General features: G+C 45.9%; 1 protein-coding gene across 5 annotated transcripts in view; it reads right to left on the reverse strand.

The window, feature by feature from the left end:
* The window catches only part of Grid1 (glutamate ionotropic receptor delta type subunit 1), a 725,743-nt gene that overhangs the window by 233,038 nt on the left and 474,300 nt on the right, over positions 1–18,405 (reverse strand). For all 5 annotated transcript variants that reach the window (XM_050140755.1, XM_050140756.1, XM_050140754.1 and 2 more), the window contains 3 exons: positions 16,792–16,962; positions 3,205–3,366; positions 1,976–2,095 (listed from right to left, as the gene is read on the reverse strand). In XM_050140755.1, coding sequence (XP_049996712.1) covers positions 1,976–2,095; positions 3,205–3,366; positions 16,792–16,962 — 453 coding nt within the window. The remainder of the gene's footprint in view (positions 1–1,975; positions 2,096–3,204; positions 3,367–16,791; positions 16,963–18,405) is intronic.

Raw genomic sequence — 18,405 nt, forward strand, 5'->3', positions numbered from 1 at the left:
GATTCCAGTTCCCACGGGCTACAGTATGTTGCCTTAGCAACACGGAAGGCCCAGGCACCTGAAATGAGGAGTGAAGCACACCACGCTCCCCCTCATTCAAGGACTCAGAGTGGCTGGTAGGGTACAAACAGGGGGCTCATGTGACTTGAGTATAAGCAGTCTAAAAGGAAGCAGAAGACCCATTGTCAACATTTCACAGGCTGTGGGAGCCTTGCAATTGGAGCTGAGCTAAAAGAATGGGGTGAGAGATAATGAAGGAACAAGCAGACAAGACTCTAGAGTTCCTAACTCAGAAGGATGGCACATACCCGTAGCACTTAAGGATGGCATGTACCTATGTGCCAAGCTGATGTCAATAGCAGTTTCGGGAGACCACCATACACCTCAATCACATCAGAGTGGCTGAGTGAGATCCCCTCTCCTTCTGGCCTCTGAACAGATGAAAATCTAAACCAAAAGCAATTTTTCTTATAGTCTTGCTTAGACCAGTACCAACTATTCACCTCTAGCCCTCAACCAAGTGTCACAGGTTTGGACAATTCCTCAGAGACACCATAAGCGAGCCTCAGCCTCCTTGACATTGGCAATCACACTTCAATTCTATTGCGTGTGGCAGCATAGTCATTAACCTTCTTGGTAGCACCACAAACTGTTAGCTTCTAAGATGTCATCAATCTATACGTATTGGCCATCCCTAGACTTGATATGACCAACTTATAACTCCATCTTCCAATGCAGGATGGCTGAGAGGCCCTATTCTGCTCATTATACCGGGACTCCAGGACACAGTGGCCTTTCCCCGGAGAATCAGCTCTCCCATGGTGCTGTCACTGCCCATTTCCTGTGCTGCAGATCTCATTTCTCCACTATTCCACAGTTCACCCCTCTTCCCCTATCCTTTAGGAAGGAGATCAAAGTTCTCTACCCAGGTAGTGGTGCATCATTATCTTCTAAACGTTGTCTACCTCTGCATTGTCCCTAACTTGTCTACAAGTCTCTCTGATAAGAGCTTATGCATCACCTGCTAAGGCTTCAATTTTGACAAGGATGGCCATTATTTCTGAAGCACTATCACTGGTGGAGACATCCCCCCTCATGCACACACACACAAAGTATATGGCAAAGGTTAGGTGTGATTACAAGAGCCTGTTCCACAAGTAGACCAATCAATGAATACTTTCATTCTTTCCCAAGAGGACTGAGTTCCTACACATAAACACTAGCCTCTCTGGCCCCAACAAGCACATGGTCCTCCTGCAAAGAACATTTCTGGAAAAGCTTACAAGGCAGCTGAGTAGACCAGGCACCGAGTATCAGGTTCCGCTCTTCCTTCCTACCCATTTATAAGCCCCCGCCGGGCCCATCCAGATGCTGTCTGAGGGCTGTCTAATGAATACTCTTCCAAGCCCTCCACTGTTATACCGACATCTTAGCTGTCCATCAGTGCCACTGGGAATACGCTTCTGGACTGTCAGGGATGCATCAAACGAAAAAGCCAAGCCATACCTTGAGTCATTCTCCACTCTTGGCTCTCATTTCCCTCTTCATCGAACTCTAGGTGGTTTTGTGTCAACCACGAGTCTGGCAGACACCCTGGCTATACCTTCTGGGTCCAGCCTCAGCCACAATTCACATTTGTCTCAGAAGCTAGGCTACTTCTCAAGTCTGAGGAAACCTGTGGTCCCCCTTAGCATCTAGGCAGCTCTGCACTAATCCATAGACCTGGAAATAATTCCCAGGAACCCCTGCTGGACTCAGGTCTGTGATATTAGCACTTCCTGCCTGAATCTTCTCTGCCTCCTCCTGGAAATTTCTCAAGATCATCAGCATTAATAGCAGCATCAAGAAGAGAAGCAGGGAAGGGCTTCCCCTGGCAGGCATCCCTTGCTGGGAATGGGAGGAACCAACTAGAGCTCTTGTTGTCCTCAGAGACACGGAGGCGAGAAGACTAGGATGTGAGGACCTGGGGGCTTACCTTGCGCATGTCTTTACCAAAGGTCTCACTGTAGGTTGTGCCAAGGATTTCAAACTGGACATAGGGATTCGAGCTGTCTTCCCGAAACTCCATGACTCCTGTGAGGCCAGTGATGTGTCCCTGCAGAGGAGGAGGAAAAGTTTGGTGTGGTAGAGAATGGAGTGACCAAGAAGGGAGCAGATATGAGTGGCCATAGCAAGGACAGAGCCATTAACAGTCCTAGGACATCAAAGCAAGATAAATGTCTTAATCTTACAGAAGAAACCCCAAAGGCTTTTACCTGCCATTACTACAGTCAGTGTGTTTACAGCTATTGCTATGAGCCAGCGCTGTGCTACTCTTGAAATTTAAATGTGATTGTATTTGTCTCTCTACAGTTCAGTGGGAAGGAGCATTAGACAGTGTGAGATTGAGCAAGTTATGATGCTCTCCCTTTTGCTTTTCAGCGTAGGGTGCGGACCTGACCCAGTCTTCTTGCCTGTGGCTTCAGGGAGCATGGAGAACACGATAAAGTACACTGGTCCAGGAGAGGCCTTGTTCTCTCTGAGCTGCAGTAAACTTAAAGCACCACTGGGACATGTCCATTGCAACTGAAACCATGCACAATCTGTTGTGGCTAAGGCTTCTGGCATTGTAGATTCCCCTAAAAGCCCATCTGGAGCCCCTAAAAGCCTGTTACTCTAACAGTTCTCCTGTGGGTTACCCCAATTCACTTTGCACCTCTTCTCTGATACACTGCCGCTCTCCATCACATAAGACACACTACATGTGCAGAATGCATAGACACACATGGGCACGGATGGATACACAGTCACACATACATCTGCATGCTGGGGTCCTGGATAAGCAACATATGACCATACCACCAAGATGAGATTTTTCTGAAAAGTGGCAGCTTGCATGAAAGAGTGTTGGGCAGATATAGGATGGGCAACTATGACTTCACTTACTTGTGACTTTGGGCAAGTCATTTACCTTCTGAAGCCACATCTCTTGAAAGCATAGAGACATTTGAAGAACATGTCCCTGGACCACAATTTATCAGCTTTCAAAAAGGCAAAGAAAGAGTGACAAAAAGAGAAGCCAATGAAGAGGATCCATGCAATCTCTCACACACACACATACACAGACACACTACAAAATAATTTCATACCAACTTAGACAGGACACATCAAGGGACTTGTCTCTAGCCTTGTACAAGTTTACAAAGCTGTGCCCTCGACACATACCTTTTTAATTGTGTCTAACATGGATCTCCCTCCATTCCATGGCTTGGTAGACTTTCTTATGCAGTTAAGGCTTGCCATACTGTGCCATTTCCGGTCCTCCAACTTCCTGTGGAAGGCGTTGGCCAGCATCAGAACACTGTCATACAGGTAGAGATTGGAGATCTGTAAAGAGAAAGAGAGTGAAACTCTTTCTTCTGCTACATTTCCAAAGAATGAGGTGAGGAGCAAAAGCCTGGGGTGGTGTGGAAAGCAGCAGTATCTTCTCCAGTTCTGTGAGCTTTGTGTGCAAAAAAACCCTGGCTCCATGGTATTTTCTTTTCTTTTCTTTCTTTCTTTCTTTCTTTCTTTCTTTCCTTCTTTCTTTCTCTTTCTTTTCTTTCTTCTTTCCTTCCTTCTTCCCTCCCTCCCTCCCTTTTTTTTATTTTAGCAGCACAACCAAAGAAATGGTTACATTAGGCTAAGAGAATACCTAATCTCTCTCAGGAATAGAGGTAGGGGTACATCCACATAGCAACAAGGAAAAACAGTGTGATCAGCATCATGACTGAGGTCTACAAGCAGGTACATCACCTGTTAAGATAACAGGACACAAAGCAGTATAAGATAAAGATGAATGTGCTAAGTGATGGCCTAATACATGTAAAAGCATACAAGTATAGAGGATCAAAGCCTCCACTGTTGATGGAGCTGCGGGCTGCTTCCTGGCACCCGGCCGCCCGCACGGCTAGCTTTATCCGAAATAATTACACGGAAACTGTATTCTTTTAAACACTGCTTGGCCCATTAGTTTTAACCTCTTATTGGCTAGCTCTTACATATTGATCTAACCCATTTTTAATATTCTGTGTAGCACCTCAAGGTGGCTTACCAGGAAAGATCTTAACCTGTATCTGTCTGGAGTGGGAGAATCATGGCGACTGCCTGACTCGGCTTCTTTCTCCCAGCATCCTGTTCAGTCTTCTCTGCCTACCTAATTTTTCTGTCCTATCAAAGGGCCAAGGCAGTCTCTTTATTTAACCAATGAAATTAACACAAAACAGAAGAATCTTCCCCCATCACTCCACAGAGGTCTTAAAGGCCATCAAACTTTTCTGTTAAGGACTAGATAGTAAAAACCAGGCTTTGAAGGTCCTACAGTCTCGTCTGACCACTGCTCAACACTGCTGTTAAAGCCTGAAAGAATCAAGAGGTGACTCATAAGCACATGGCTCCAAATAAACAATGTGCTAGATTCAGCCCGAGGGCCAAGGTTGGCTGACTTCTCCATCCAATCTGACGGTGCTAACAATATGATCGGAAAGGATCAAGAGGAGGCCACTGATGCAGCCATGCAGAGCCTTTTAGTATAAGCTAAGGAGGAGCAGGAGGGAGGAGCTGGAGAGACGGATGGCATTGATGGAGCTATGCACAGAAAGCTGGTGATTGAGCCTGGACATAGGCAAGACCACCCCAGCCACTGATAGATCCAGAGTGACTAGGAGCCTGGATGGGCCGTGCTATCCTGGATGCATCCAAGATTTGTCAATTAGATTGGCCGATGTCATTGAAACTGACCCATAGAGGAAACAGCTCCAGCACAGAGCTTGTGAGAGTTATGAGTGTGGGGAGCTGAGGAAGCCCTGAGTGGATGTAAAGAAAACAATAATAATAACAAAGAAACAGATAAAGCCCGAAATAAATCTGTTTTGTCAGCACAGGCATAGCCATGTCTAGGACAAATGCATCAGACCTGTGGGAAGCTGCCAAAGCTCTCCCCAAACAGGCCAGGCTTAGAATTGACCAAGCTTTCCTCTGGTTCAGGTGCAAATGTGGCACTGTATGCAAGTACAAGTGTTCACAAACTATCGACCAGTGTGTTCAAAACTAACAACTGTAGCTTCTTCCCCACAGTGTTCACAGTCTGAGAGTACCTTGCTTGCAGAGACCTCATCCTCTGACTAGCTAACATCATAAATGCTGTACATAATAAACGCACTGGGGTTCTAGGTTGTTGTTGTAGGTGGTACCACTCCATCAGAGCCCCTGACCCCAGCATTTCTGTATGTGTATCTGCCCTTTCTTCATTCCCTCCTCATCCCAGGCAGGTTTCCATGGACATGGCAAATGAGAAACTGGAATACTGCTGTAAAGAGTAGCATTGATGTGACAGAGCCAGCCTCTTCATCAATCCAAAGATGGTAGAGGTTTGGCTCACCCCCTGGCTTTGGATGAGCTGGAAGACTGGGTACCATAGTCTAAGGAAACCTGAAGGGGCCCATCCATATAGAGGAGAGAAGCCTTGTTCTCAAGAAATTCTCCTCGTGATACTTCATCCTCCAAGAGGACATCAAAGCACAAAGGAGAAGAGAAAAAGTAGAGATGTGAGTGTCTGCGTGTGTGTGGAGGGGGGAGAACATATACTCTTAGACAGGTTTGGGGTCCTACATTGATATCTTGCATAATCAGTCAGACAAATTGGGTCAAAGGGACCAATCTTTGCACCCCAAAGTAATAAGAAGCCTGTTAAAAATATTTCAGAAGAACATCACTGGCTATGAATGGAGAGAAATAGGATGTAACATTGACCTCACAGGACTCCTGAGAACAAACAGGCTCCTTGTACTATAAGAAGAGCCCTTGCTACTTCTACCTCATCATTCACCCTTCCCTAACTACCCCAGGACCTCATGTATTATTCTCTGTCATTAATCCTAACATGAAGTCACAGAAGCAGATTCCTACATAAAAACTTGAGCAGGATCCATCCCTCACAACTGAAGCTGAAGTCAGAAGTAGACCCAAGGAAAGAGATGTAGAACATCAAAAATGCCTGCTGTATTATACCTCTACAAGCTCAAACTAGCTAGCTCATCCTCTAATAACACATCTAGACTGAGCTGATCACCTCCTCTATGCCAGCTAATAATGAAGAGTTTGGGTCTGTCTGCCACTGAGCTGTGTCCTTGCTGTGATTTCCATGGATTTCATGACATAGGAGTGAAAACTGGATGGATACTAGAGAAATGACCAGAATGTGCTCATACGATTGTTCCTGCTACCATAGCAGAGGTCCCAGCCTGAAGGGAAGCTACATGCCAAGGTCATGGCTGTCACTCTTCAGATGGCTGAAGCACACAAATTTGACATCAAATACTCCCACCACTGGGACACCCACAGCGAAAGTGATAAAAAAGACTATGTCCCCAGGATTTCAAGCTTAGAGGAACATTTTATCAATAAACAAGACTAGCTTCCTAACCCTGCCGGCAAAACAGCCCTCAGAAGCACCGACCTCTTCAGGGTTGTACTGATGTTTCTTCTCCACCTCTAAAATACAGTCTTATAAAGGAGATGTTCTTACAAGGGAATACGAGTCACCTATGAACTGGAATGAAGGGGGGTTTTGTCATGTTATTTTGTTTTTCTTCTAAAAGGCTTTAACTAGAAGATGAGAGTCCTTGATGGTATGAAGATCTCTTCAGACATTCATGGACCACACCTGTGGACTCACTCCCACATCAGAGAGAAGTCTACAGTGCTACTTCAGCTTGGGCCCGGCTGACACTCAGTAGAGCCTCCTGTCCCCCAGCGCTTCTAACCACAATAGATCAAGGCACTCAACAAATGTGGGAATGCCAAGAGGTCTGAAATGAAGAGGAAAGGCAGAATAGGAATCAGAAAGGCAAAAAATAAGGGCCTTTAGTTCTCACACCATTGTGCCTGCTTGGGAGAGTGAACGGAGTCTAGTTTAAAGGAGCAGGTTAGAGAAATGTTCTTTTCCAGGTATCGATAGACCTCCCCCCTCCACAGCCTTCTATATGTCGTCAGTTCACGGACGTGTTGACCTGACTAAACTCCAAGCTCTCTGAGTGTTTATCTCTGGAACATGTCACAAATAAGGACACAAGTTTGGTGGTTATTCAATGTTTGATTGGTAAATGCCCTGTGGATACACTCACACATAGATGGAATGAAGCTAGACAGACAGACAGATGGGTGGAAAAATAGATGGATGAGAGGGTGGATGGGTGGGTAGATGAATGAGTTGGTAGATAAATACTAGGTGGGAGGATGATGAAAAATGAATGAATGAATGAATGAATGAGTAGATGGATGAAGTGATGGACAGTTGAAATTGATGGATGGATGGTAGATGATAGGGATGGATTGATGGATGAATGGGTGGATGGATGGATGAATGGATGGGTAGATGGCCATATGATATAGGAGGGAGGTTGGGAGTGGGAGGATATATTGGCTAGCAGATGAATTGATGGGTTTTCATTATTAAGATTGCACACACTAATGCTTCATCTATATTCTTTAAATATAAAGCATTCGGAGAAAAAGATGTGCTGCTTCCAACTTTGGGAGGAAACTTCCTTCCTTTGTTTCTCATTAAGAACCTACTAAAATAACCTATTGACCTCATCCCTTACTGCTATCCGTGCCTACTTTACTCGTGTACCTTCTCCTGCACAGAAGTCTCAGGACTCTAGCCAGCCTTGGGCAGAAACTGACATTCCAATATTGGTCTGTGTATCTTCCATCTATTTTCCAACCTCGACATACACATTTCTGTGATCTACTTTATCAGAATTCAGTGGGGGGTTCATGTTAGGGATACAGAGAGCCCTGCCCTCACAGAGAAGCATTTTCTATGCAAAAGGAGCCAGAGAAGATGGTAGAAAGGTAGACTATGCTCAGAGCGCTCTACAGATGCTGGCAAGTGAAGAGCAGGTTTCCCTCAAGGCAGGTTACCAGTGCCACTCATGCCTAGGAGAGCTTGGAAGGAGAGAGACTTCCAGTTACACATATACTCACCCATAGGAAATGGAGGGCCGACAGCAGCTCAGGCTAGTGCTACAGTCCGCAAAACAGAGAGGGCGACCATGGCTTGAAGGAGTCCATGTCTCCCTCCCTTCCTCATTTCAGAAGCGGGGCACTACACAGATTTCCCCAGCCAAGGGAAAACAAGCAAAGCATATACTGTACTAGACAAATGCTCAAAGCCATGCTTGAGTGGGTTCAGAGAAACGACTGGTCTAGGGACACTCACTGTAGCACAAAGTGACAGGAACCAGTAAATCATTTCAGATGAGGGTAAATTTGAGATTCACAGAGGTCCCAGATCACAGCCTCAGACATGACAGAGACATGGTGGCCAAACAAACAAACAAAAAAAAATCTAGAACCAAATCAGAGTAGCCGTAAGGTGTGCATTTGCAATGGGGAAAAGACAGACTCGGACAAAAGCCCAAGGTCTGTGGGGAACCTGGTGCTCTTTTCTAAATGGGCAGGAAGCTTCTGGGGATGAGCTGTGTTCGTCAGCCACTCAATGGATACATGCTCGTCGTCCGTTGTGCATTGCAGCTCTCGGGCTGTGGAACGGACAGTTCGAAGGGTTCCTCTGGCTGACAGAATCATCAACAGGTCTGCATGCTTGTTAACCTGGCCCACATCTCATCCCTCCCTGTTCACCGCCTGACCCTCCCTGCTTGTGTCTACAGCACTGCATGAATGAGTGCAGTTAACACTCAATAAATGTTCACAGAATCACATCTTTACTCACACTCACTCGCTGAGTGACATCCAACACACAATTTAATGCTCATAGATCTGTCTCGTTGACAACAAAGTTCAATGTGATCTGTGTAGGACTCAGCCAGCCATGATAAGCTTAATAGAAACAGACCACCGAAAGGAAGTTCCTAACTTCCAACCATTATCACCTGCCAGTGTAGGACTCAGCCATAGATAGGTTTAATGGAGGCCTGAGTCTCAGTAGTTTACCCTGAAGCCATTACCTGGTTGCAGGAAAAACCACAAACTGGCATTACCTGAGCACCACCCAAGAACAGATCATCCAAAGGAAATGCCTAATGTTCCAACCATTGTAGATAGGATCACCTGCCAGCACACAGTCACCAGGACACCCCTAGACAAATTTCAGCCAACCATAGAAATCCCTCACCCCCACCTTTACTACTATAAAAACGCAGCTTTCACTGAGCTTGGGGCTCTTCAATTATTCCAACGCATTGGACACACGGAAAGACCGAGTTTGCAAGCTAGTATAAAATAAAGGCTTTTTGCTTTTACATGCAGGACTCGGTCTCCTTGTTGGTTTTGAGGGGACTTTGTGGATCTGGACAAAACAATCTGGACCCATGGAGAAGTGCAATGTGACATCCATGGTTACTCGCCCATGAAATGCAGATGGTAATAACCCTGTGTACACAGGCTCCTTCTAAGATCTTTCTATGTATTTTCATTCTTAGCAGCAGCAGAGACAGAAAAACATGGGAAGGCAAGTGAAGGCCCTAGGAGGGTCCTGATTTCAATTCAGGTCAGGCCCAGGGTGTCCTCAGTATCTGGAGCCCAGCAGTGATCTGTTACACAGATTATGGGGAGGAGGACCATGAAAAACTAACTTGTGTTTGTGAACATCTTCTTCCTCAAGGCTCCCTGGCCATTCATCATTTCAAAGGCTGGGGGGTGGGGGCTACATCTGACTCCTGTAGCTTACAGGGCAGAAGATTAGGCAAAGATCAGCTCTGGTCAGTAAGTCCACCTGTGTCTGCTCGCCTGGACCTGCCAACATGTCCTGACCTCCTCCTGGCAGCAGACCCATATCTGTCATGGTGCCAATGCCTCAGTCAGACTTCTGAGGGATGAATGCCCTAGGCCATTCTGTGAGGCAAAGACCACTTCTCTGTCTCTGGTGTTTCATGGATGGACTAGTAAGAGAAGGTCCAGAGCATACAGATGGAGATAGAGGACTCTATGGAGGGCTATACTGCTTTGAGCAGGTTCCCAAAAGGGAAGCATCATAGCACTTCATTAAGGGCTCAGATATGAGAGCCTTTGGCTCAGAGACCCTGCAACACAAATGCCACAGGTATGGGGAACCTGAGAAAAACAAGGGTCAGGAGCAACCCAGTACCTGTTAGAATCATTATGTCCTATACTCTGCCACCCACAGAGCCTTGTCCAGCCTCAGACCAGTGGATATAATTTTGAATACCTGATTAAAATGTTCACATATACTGTCCACTGTCATAGTATGGTTCAGGCCCCTTCATTTCTTCCTCAGGAGATGGTAGATGTTTGTCCCCTTGTCTCTCAGCCCCAGGCCTTCTTGCTACACTCTGCCTAGCTAATCCTTTACAAACATCCTGTGACATGGCATCTCCAAGCCCTAATGGGTAACCCTCCAATTTCACCCCATACATCAGCCATGATTCTCCTACAATCCATTTATATGGCATTCTCTCCAATAAAAATACAAACAAGATTCCCAATTTTAAGGTGTTTGAGAGAACAGAACGTGAGGACGTTTGTAAAATGTCTGACTTAAGCATTCCACACAGCTGCTTCGATAGATTTCTCTGAGTTAATGAAAGTCCAATAGATCATTCTAAAACTATTCTGAGAAATAAAGGAGCTGCGAAGTTATTTTCACAGAGGATGCCTCTTCTTAGCGATGAGGCATGATGGGCAGAGGCTATACCGAGGAAGGTGCGGGAGCTCCAGATGGGGAGCCTCCACCCCCATTGCCTGTCACAACCCAAGGCAGAGTTTTCATGAGATATGACGGAAGATACAAATTTCTGATTTCCTTTATCTGTTCTGAAACTTGGTTCTGAGAAAGGAAACCAGAAATGTAGGAGACATATCTAGGAAGCAGATAAAAGAACTCAGCCATGATCTCTATGGGGTCCATAACTCTTGAAAAACCCAAGAGGACGTGCTTGACCACCAGAGAACTAGAGACCAATTACATGAAGTTAACTAAGGCCCAAAGATGAAAGAAAAATCGATGCTATTTTTTCTTAGGCATTAGCACAGAATTCCCAATACATTAGTAGCTAGGTTTAATTTGGGAACATACCTGTGTCAGCAGGAACAAAGGCCACTAGAAAGATTGTTAAATTGATCTTCATGAAAAAATAAGAATTTACTTAAATAGTCAAGACCCAGAGGAACAAATAGAGGAAAGATAAGGGGTCTGGCTCGAAGGAGAGAGAATCGAGCACGGGGAGAGAAGGAACAGTGTTTGGAAATCAGGAATATTCCTGAGAAGGACTGACGCTGAAGCAATGGCAAAGCCACTCTGCTCAGCCAGTGGTGACACCAGCTTGGCCTCCAAGGCCACCTTGGTTCACACTGCTCTAACAGAATACCACAGAGCCACCACATTTCCAGGGAGTGGAAATCCCACACCAAGGTACCGTCGCAGCCAGTGTCTCCTGAGGATCTAGTTCCGGCTCTTAGGATACCTCCTTCCTATGTCCCAGCCCAGTCTCACTTATGGAGCACTCCAGCCTGTTTGTGAGGGTCGACCCTGACAACCAAATCACCTTCCAATGACCCTACGACCAAATCCCTTGGGAACTCGGTTTCAATATTGGAATTTTAAGAGGGACACATCATTCAGACCACAGTAAGCAGCTTGTCCAGGTATGGATGTCTCACACTAATGGAACCAGGAAAGGACATTTTTCCTACCCAGGCACCAACAAGGGAGGGTGTAGGTGGCCTGTTTACTTTCTACTGAAAGGATTGGGACCTGAGGCCATGCCACATAGGGTCTGTCCTAAAATATGCTGATACCCCCAGGCAGGCCTTGCGTGTAAGCCCATGTGGATGCCAGCAGGCTGAGTCCTCTGCCACCTCCACTGGTTGGGAAAGAAGGGGCTCGGACAGGTCAGGCTAACGTGTGTGGCACACCGTGCAGCCAGACTGTCTGCCTCCTGGCGCTTGGTGCTTGTCCTCTCACTAACGCTGAGATGCTAGGCAAGACTTATTAGGGTACTCCAGCTGTGTCCCCGTCATGCTCTAGGAACCCGGAGATGGTTGTCTAGTGCATTCTCAGGGTGAGAATCATTCTTGAAGGAAGAGGAAGATGAATGGCAGGCCAAGGTCAGAGTTACATAAGCCAGCAGAAATCTCTCGCCGGCCCATTATCCTCACAAGCCAGAGCGCTGGAAATGCAAGATTTTCATTAAGTGTGGCCCCATTTCCTCCAGGCTCCTAAAGAGCCCAGTGGTCTCTTTCCCCTGTCATCAATCAAGCAAAGTGGGCTGTTCGTGGAGACATCATAGAGATAAACGGCAGGCACTGACCTCTGACCAAATCTGCAGACGGACTCCGGCTGGCCGGCAATGTCAGAAAAGCAGTGAACAGAGGGTCCAGCTGGGAGGGCAATCTGACATCCAGATGCCACAGCACGGACAATCTATCCCCAGGCAAGGCCTCTGTGCCAAACTGCTGCTAGCCCACCTGTCTTGAGAGGGCACTGCGGCCAGGTCGGAGGATGGAGCAGATGGTGGCCGAGGGTCAGGGTGGGAGGAGGCGCTGTACACCACTGAATCAGAAGGGAGAAGATGAAGGAGCATCTGTTTCCACACAAGCCTCTCTCGGCTCCAAACACACATGTGGACACCTGCTGCCAGAGCAGTAAGCAGCTGCACCCACAGAAACTACCTATGTGCTTGATTCACAAGGCCTTCCGCACTGCCCTTGTCCGGCTGCCAACTGGAGTCTTCACCATTAAGTAAGACACTAGAAGTGACATGAAATCTTAGGTAGCTGGGATGGAAGCCTGGGGGCATGTGTCAGAGGAAAAGCTCCTCTTACCAGATTGACAGAGACCTATGACCAGGGGAAAGAACAGAAGCTTCTAGGAAATGGGGACTAGCGGGTCTGTGATATACTTTAGCAAGTTGAATGCCAGAGGGAGGGGTGATGTTGCCAGGCCACCCAACAACTTTTAAGTACACAGAGATGTAAAACTTCCAATCGGAGAGGACATTTTATGACAACACCATATTGGCCCCCGCAGCTTAGATCAGACTGCATCATGACCAGACAGGCACTTCATAATAACCCAGCACACTCTGGAAACACATCTGAATGCATGGGGTGCCAATGAGATAATGCTTCTGCTAGTTCAATTACAAGCTGATATCACTGGGAGAGGCAGTTCTAATGACAGAGCACAATAGCAAGTCTTCCCTGAGCAAGGCTGCCTGGGAAATCTTAGCAAATTCTCAGGGTTCTGAGGGACTGGTTATCACTTTTATTACTGGCTGAGTCAGCCAAGCCCTAAACTAACTTGTCAAGAAAACAAAAACGAGAAACACCCAAGTCAAGTCAGACAGTGCTTTGTAGGGAAGAATAAACAAGAGCACACAGGCAAGTGCAATGCCTTTTGAAGTCGCTGTAAGCCACTTACTTGGGTATTTTTCTTCCAAGGGACTTGCTCTGTACTAAACAACAACCAAATTGATTTGCTCTAATAGTACTTGGTTGGATTTTCAAAACAGAAATCCCTGACCACAAGGCTAAGAGAGGAAGACAGAGTCTCTGAGACCAGTTCACTTCCGTAGAGAAACCTGGAGATGGATGACCTTGCAAAAATGCCCTATGCTTTTACAATCCTTGGATTCTTTTGTCCCAAGGGCAGCCATCTGGGAAAGGAACTAAAATGGACTTGGGAGCTCCATTTCTAGGGGGATTTTCATTAATTTCATCAAGACAAAGTTAATAATCCATGACAGCAGCTTTTTTTTCTTCAGTTGGTTGTTCTAAGCATGTTAGAGTCTTTTCGATAAATCTCACAGCTAGAGGCTAGTAGAAATTAGTTTGCCTTCTACGCTGTCATTAGGAAGGAAAGAAGTGGTAATAGTTTCTGAGAAAACTTGAAGGGAATGGCTTGTAAATGAGATGAATCTACAAGCTTCCCAAGTGTTGGGCAGAGGAGTAAATAAATCCACTCTCCCCTCCCATCAAACCCTGCAGAAAGATGTAGATAACAACAGACGGAGAGAGAGAGAGAGATCCTTCTTTAATAAAGTGCTTTACTTATCTCTATATAAAGAGGCTTCTAAAGACCATTTAACTTGGGTCTCGAGTCCCAGGTTATTAGCAGAGTCATCCCATATATTCTTATTGATGGTCTTCAGGGTCTTTCATGGAGAGCTAAATGGATTTGAAACATGCTCTGTCTTCTTCAGACAAGGCAGCTGAATGAGGGATGTGGGCAGTGAGAATCACAAAACTTCTGATCCAGGGCTGGAGGGGGGGATGTAACTGCTCTCCTATACAAGGTGATGTTTTTAGCTGCCCAAATACAGGTACGTGGGCATCTTCAGCCTTTCTGTGGACACTTCTACCATACTGGCCACCTCTCCCATTCTGATGGCTTTCCTAACAGCTCAGTCCTGTTCTACACAATTTCCACAAGTTCTCTCATTTACTTTTGATAATGATCCTCTACGGTAGCAGATTTTCATGTCTTGGACTGACAATGCAAGAAACAGAGGCACAAAATAGCAAATGAATATTAACTGACTAAACAGTAATGGTGGTGTTGGCGGCACAACTACCATAAACAGGTCTCTATGGTTTTGTTCTTTATTTTACCTCCTTATGTGGTACCTGTGTCTCAGAAAGAACAGGGACAGGGAGGGGCCCTGAAGTGTGCGGCTCAGAGCCTTTGTTACAAGTGTGGGTAATCACCACTTTAGTATGCCATCAACTGAACTTCCCTCATCCCCCAAGACCTCCTTGCTCTCTTCCAGAGAGCAGGCTCTTTGTACCTACCAGGCCTGAACTCCTTACAGGTACCAACTCATAACAAGAAGAGTCATTGTGAACTTTGACAAGTGTAGACCTCTTTCCTCTGCCACATCCTGTACTGCCCCTGTCTGTGCGACTGAAAGTGGCCCTCCTTTGGGGAAAACTGAAGTAGTTCACTTAATGAAAACTGGAAAATAGGTAGAGGGATAGGAGGTAGGAAAGGGACCAGGATGACAGAGGCTGCAGGGGAATTAAAACACATCAAGGGAGTGGGAACCTGGGAGATCATCAAGGGAAGGAGAGCCATGAACTTAGGTCCAGCCAGCAAAAACATTCCCCTCTCCCCGTGACAGAATGGGGACACTCATACAGCCCGGCCCCTTGTCCAACTTTGCACTTATCCACATGGAAAGGGAGAGTAAGCAGACATGCTTCCAGGGAGAGGGGCCCACTTGACCCTTGTCATCTCTTCCATTCCCCAGGAAAAAGAAGACAAAACAAAATTGTATCATAGGCCTTTCTAGACCACAGCTCGGAGTCTCTAGTTCATGTCTCTGTCAAGTGATGGAGGAAGGTCATTGGTTAATTATAATAAAGAAACTGCTTGGCCTCATAGGTTAAAACATAGGTGGGAGGAGTAAACAGAACAGAATGCTGGGAGGAAGAGGAAGTGAACTCAGAGACGTCAGGCTCCTCTCTCCCAGGCAGCTCCGACCCAGGATGGACGTAGGCTAGAATCTTTCCCAGTAAGACTGATGCTACACAGTTTATTAGAGATGGGTTGATCAGGATATCAGAATTAGCCAGTAAGGGCTAGAGCTAATGGGCCAAGCAGTGTTTAAATGAATACAGTTTCTGTGTTGTTATTTCGGGGCATAAGCTAGCTGGCGGCCGGGGTGCTTGGGACACAGCCCAGCCGCTCCTATTACTATAGTCAAGGACCAGTGCCCCAATCTCTTAAGCAAATCCTCACCACCTTGGAAAATCTTAGCTATTCTACCATGCCAATTTAGCCAGTGTGCTCTCTGGCACAGTGGGCACCACGGGAGGAAAGGTGCTCCAATTGTAACCAGCGCCACCCGTGTTTCCTGCCCATCGAGAACTAGTTTCTCATGTGTAACATCTATGAGACTTTTTTTTCTCCTTCTGACAACATAAGATTATAGAGTTGGATTCTATGCTTTCACTAATAAAATATTTCTCGAGCCCACCCAAGATTCCCATAGTCCCCTCTCCATTATGAAGGTCCTCTGATGTGGAGACAACAAAAGGTCCTAAGCAAGGCTGACACTCATGGGCAGACACAGCCAGCACTGATCCAAACTCCTGATTAAAGATCATCAAGTGTTCTTGTTCATTATATTCCAAATGTTGATGTGGATGCACGGAAACCAGTGGGCATTCGCCACACTATCTTCCTGTTTTCAAAGATCTACACAGCAAACGATCTGTACATAGAATACCTATTTACTATGCCAAGGCCACAAGGCTAGAAGATGAAGACCACACATATACCAAGACAGTGACAGAAGTACTAACAAAATGTTTACACCCCCATTTAGGAAGGGGTACAGCAACAGGCGATGCTCTAAACCTGTTCTCTGGCCTTTTTGCTTGGAGGAGATCAGGCAGATGTTTTAAAAGCATGGTGTCTGTGTAAGTGACTTCTTACAAGAAAAAATGCAAGGAAGTCTCCATCTCCAGCCCTGCCACAAAGCACTCAGAATAGAGGCCTAAGAGACAGTAATCTATCCTACCCCAATCATGTAAGCTTTAAATACCAGAGATAACCTGTGAGTTAATCAGGCCTTGCCTGCTGGTACCAGGATTAATTACCACTAATGCTACTATGAGACACTTGTGTCCAGCTGACTGGTTTCCATTTCAGCCAATTACAGTATTGTAGTCATTAAAGTGGGTGGGTAACTGTGTTCAGCTAGAGCCCAGCATGCCCAGCATGTCTCCTGTCTTAGACCAAGGGTGTGGTAGGTGACCTGCATGGAAGAGACACTGTGCACTGACCTGCAGCATTTGGAGGTAGCCTTCCTGTGGATCACAGAGCAGGGAAGAGATGCGATGGTTGTTCCTCATGCATTTCTGGTTGTCCTTTGCAGATGGGAAGATTTGTCGGACCACGGTCATCCTGCCAAGGGCACTGTGGACCAGATCCAGGATCTCGGGGTCACTGATTTCCTAAAGAAATAACCAGATCCATGCTTATACCCTCATGAATAAAAAAGTCAGTAGGAGGCATCCAGGCCAAAAGCCCAAACAGTTAATGCTGAAGACATCAAAGTATTAGGTCCAGGCTCTACAATTCATTAGCTGATTCTTTACATAAAATACTTACCATCCTTTAGGTCCAAACAGCATTATTCAACATTCCCTCTGAGAGAGGTCTGGTCTGTAGTGTCGCCAAGGTATAGTAGAGTCAAATATAATCCTTTACTGGGGAGCATACTGATTCTGCTAGATCTTGGCACACCAGGTGTTTTACATGCATTCATTAATGCCATACTAAAAAAACAACCCTAGAAATACCATGAGGGGGGATCCAATTATTATGACATTTCATTCTCAAGCTTAGGATTTGAAAAGGGAGCTGCTTATAGGCATATCACTCCAAAGGAAGCTTCTACAAGAAATCAGCCTTAAACTGAGCCTAAGAATAAACATGGGTAAAGACAGTGTGTGTGTGTGTCTGTTTGTCTGTCTGTCTGTCTGTGTCTGTGCACATGTGAGTGCATGCGTGCATGTGTGTGAGTGCTTGTGCTGAGGGCAAAGTGCAGAGCTGGGAACCTGGTGCTATAAAGACTACAGCAAGTAGATAGACTTGGCTCCATGTAGAGGCATCAATGGAGGAGAAGCAGATGGAAAGTCAGGGTCCATCCATTCCACTTCAAACAAACAACAACAGCAACAGAGAAAGCAGGCATTTTCCATAGCGGTAGCAATGAGCTTGAAAAAATCTAGGGACAAATACGCTATAATCAGAATGGCCTTTCTGAAAATTTCTGGCTGTTTTCTGGAGCAAGGATTGGAGAGGAACAAACAGAGGAGGTGGAGGCAGAGAAGAGAGAGCAAGGCTTCACAGCTGGGCCCACAACTGAGCTACAAACAAAGACATGGAAACCAATATTCACCCAGTGTTCCAGAAGTGGAGCAGGCAGACTAAGGACATCCCAGGCTCACTGTCTCTGAGAAATTACTACATCAACGCTTGGCTCCAAGTCAACATTTTAACTAAAATTAGTTGTATTTTAAAATAATCTTTAAATCTTCCTCTTACAGATGAGCCATTCTAGTTTTGAGTCCCTGTGACAGTACAAATGGAGCCAGCCAGGCAGGAAATTAGTGGTTGGGATTTCAAAATCATTTAAATGAGAGCATAACATTTTAAGGGCTAAGGTGCTAAATCAAGCATTTAGGGTCTGTCTTGGGTTTGCCGCTGTGTATCTGTGAAGCCCGGTCAGTTGACAGCACTTGCTAGATTGGGAAGAACAAAGCACAAAGACTCATCTCCTCTTAGTGTTGTTTCCTAAGTGTACTGAGATAACTGATCTCAAAAAAAAAAAAGTCAAAATGCTATTTAGTGTGGATCTACACCCATGCCACAGAAATTTATATTCGCGATGG

This window comes from Alexandromys fortis, unplaced genomic scaffold (assembly GCF_014885135.2).
Source record: "Alexandromys fortis isolate MF-2015 unplaced genomic scaffold, M_Fortis_MF-2015_v1.1 scaffold_46, whole genome shotgun sequence".
Lineage (NCBI taxonomy): Eukaryota > Metazoa > Chordata > Mammalia > Rodentia > Cricetidae > Alexandromys > Alexandromys fortis.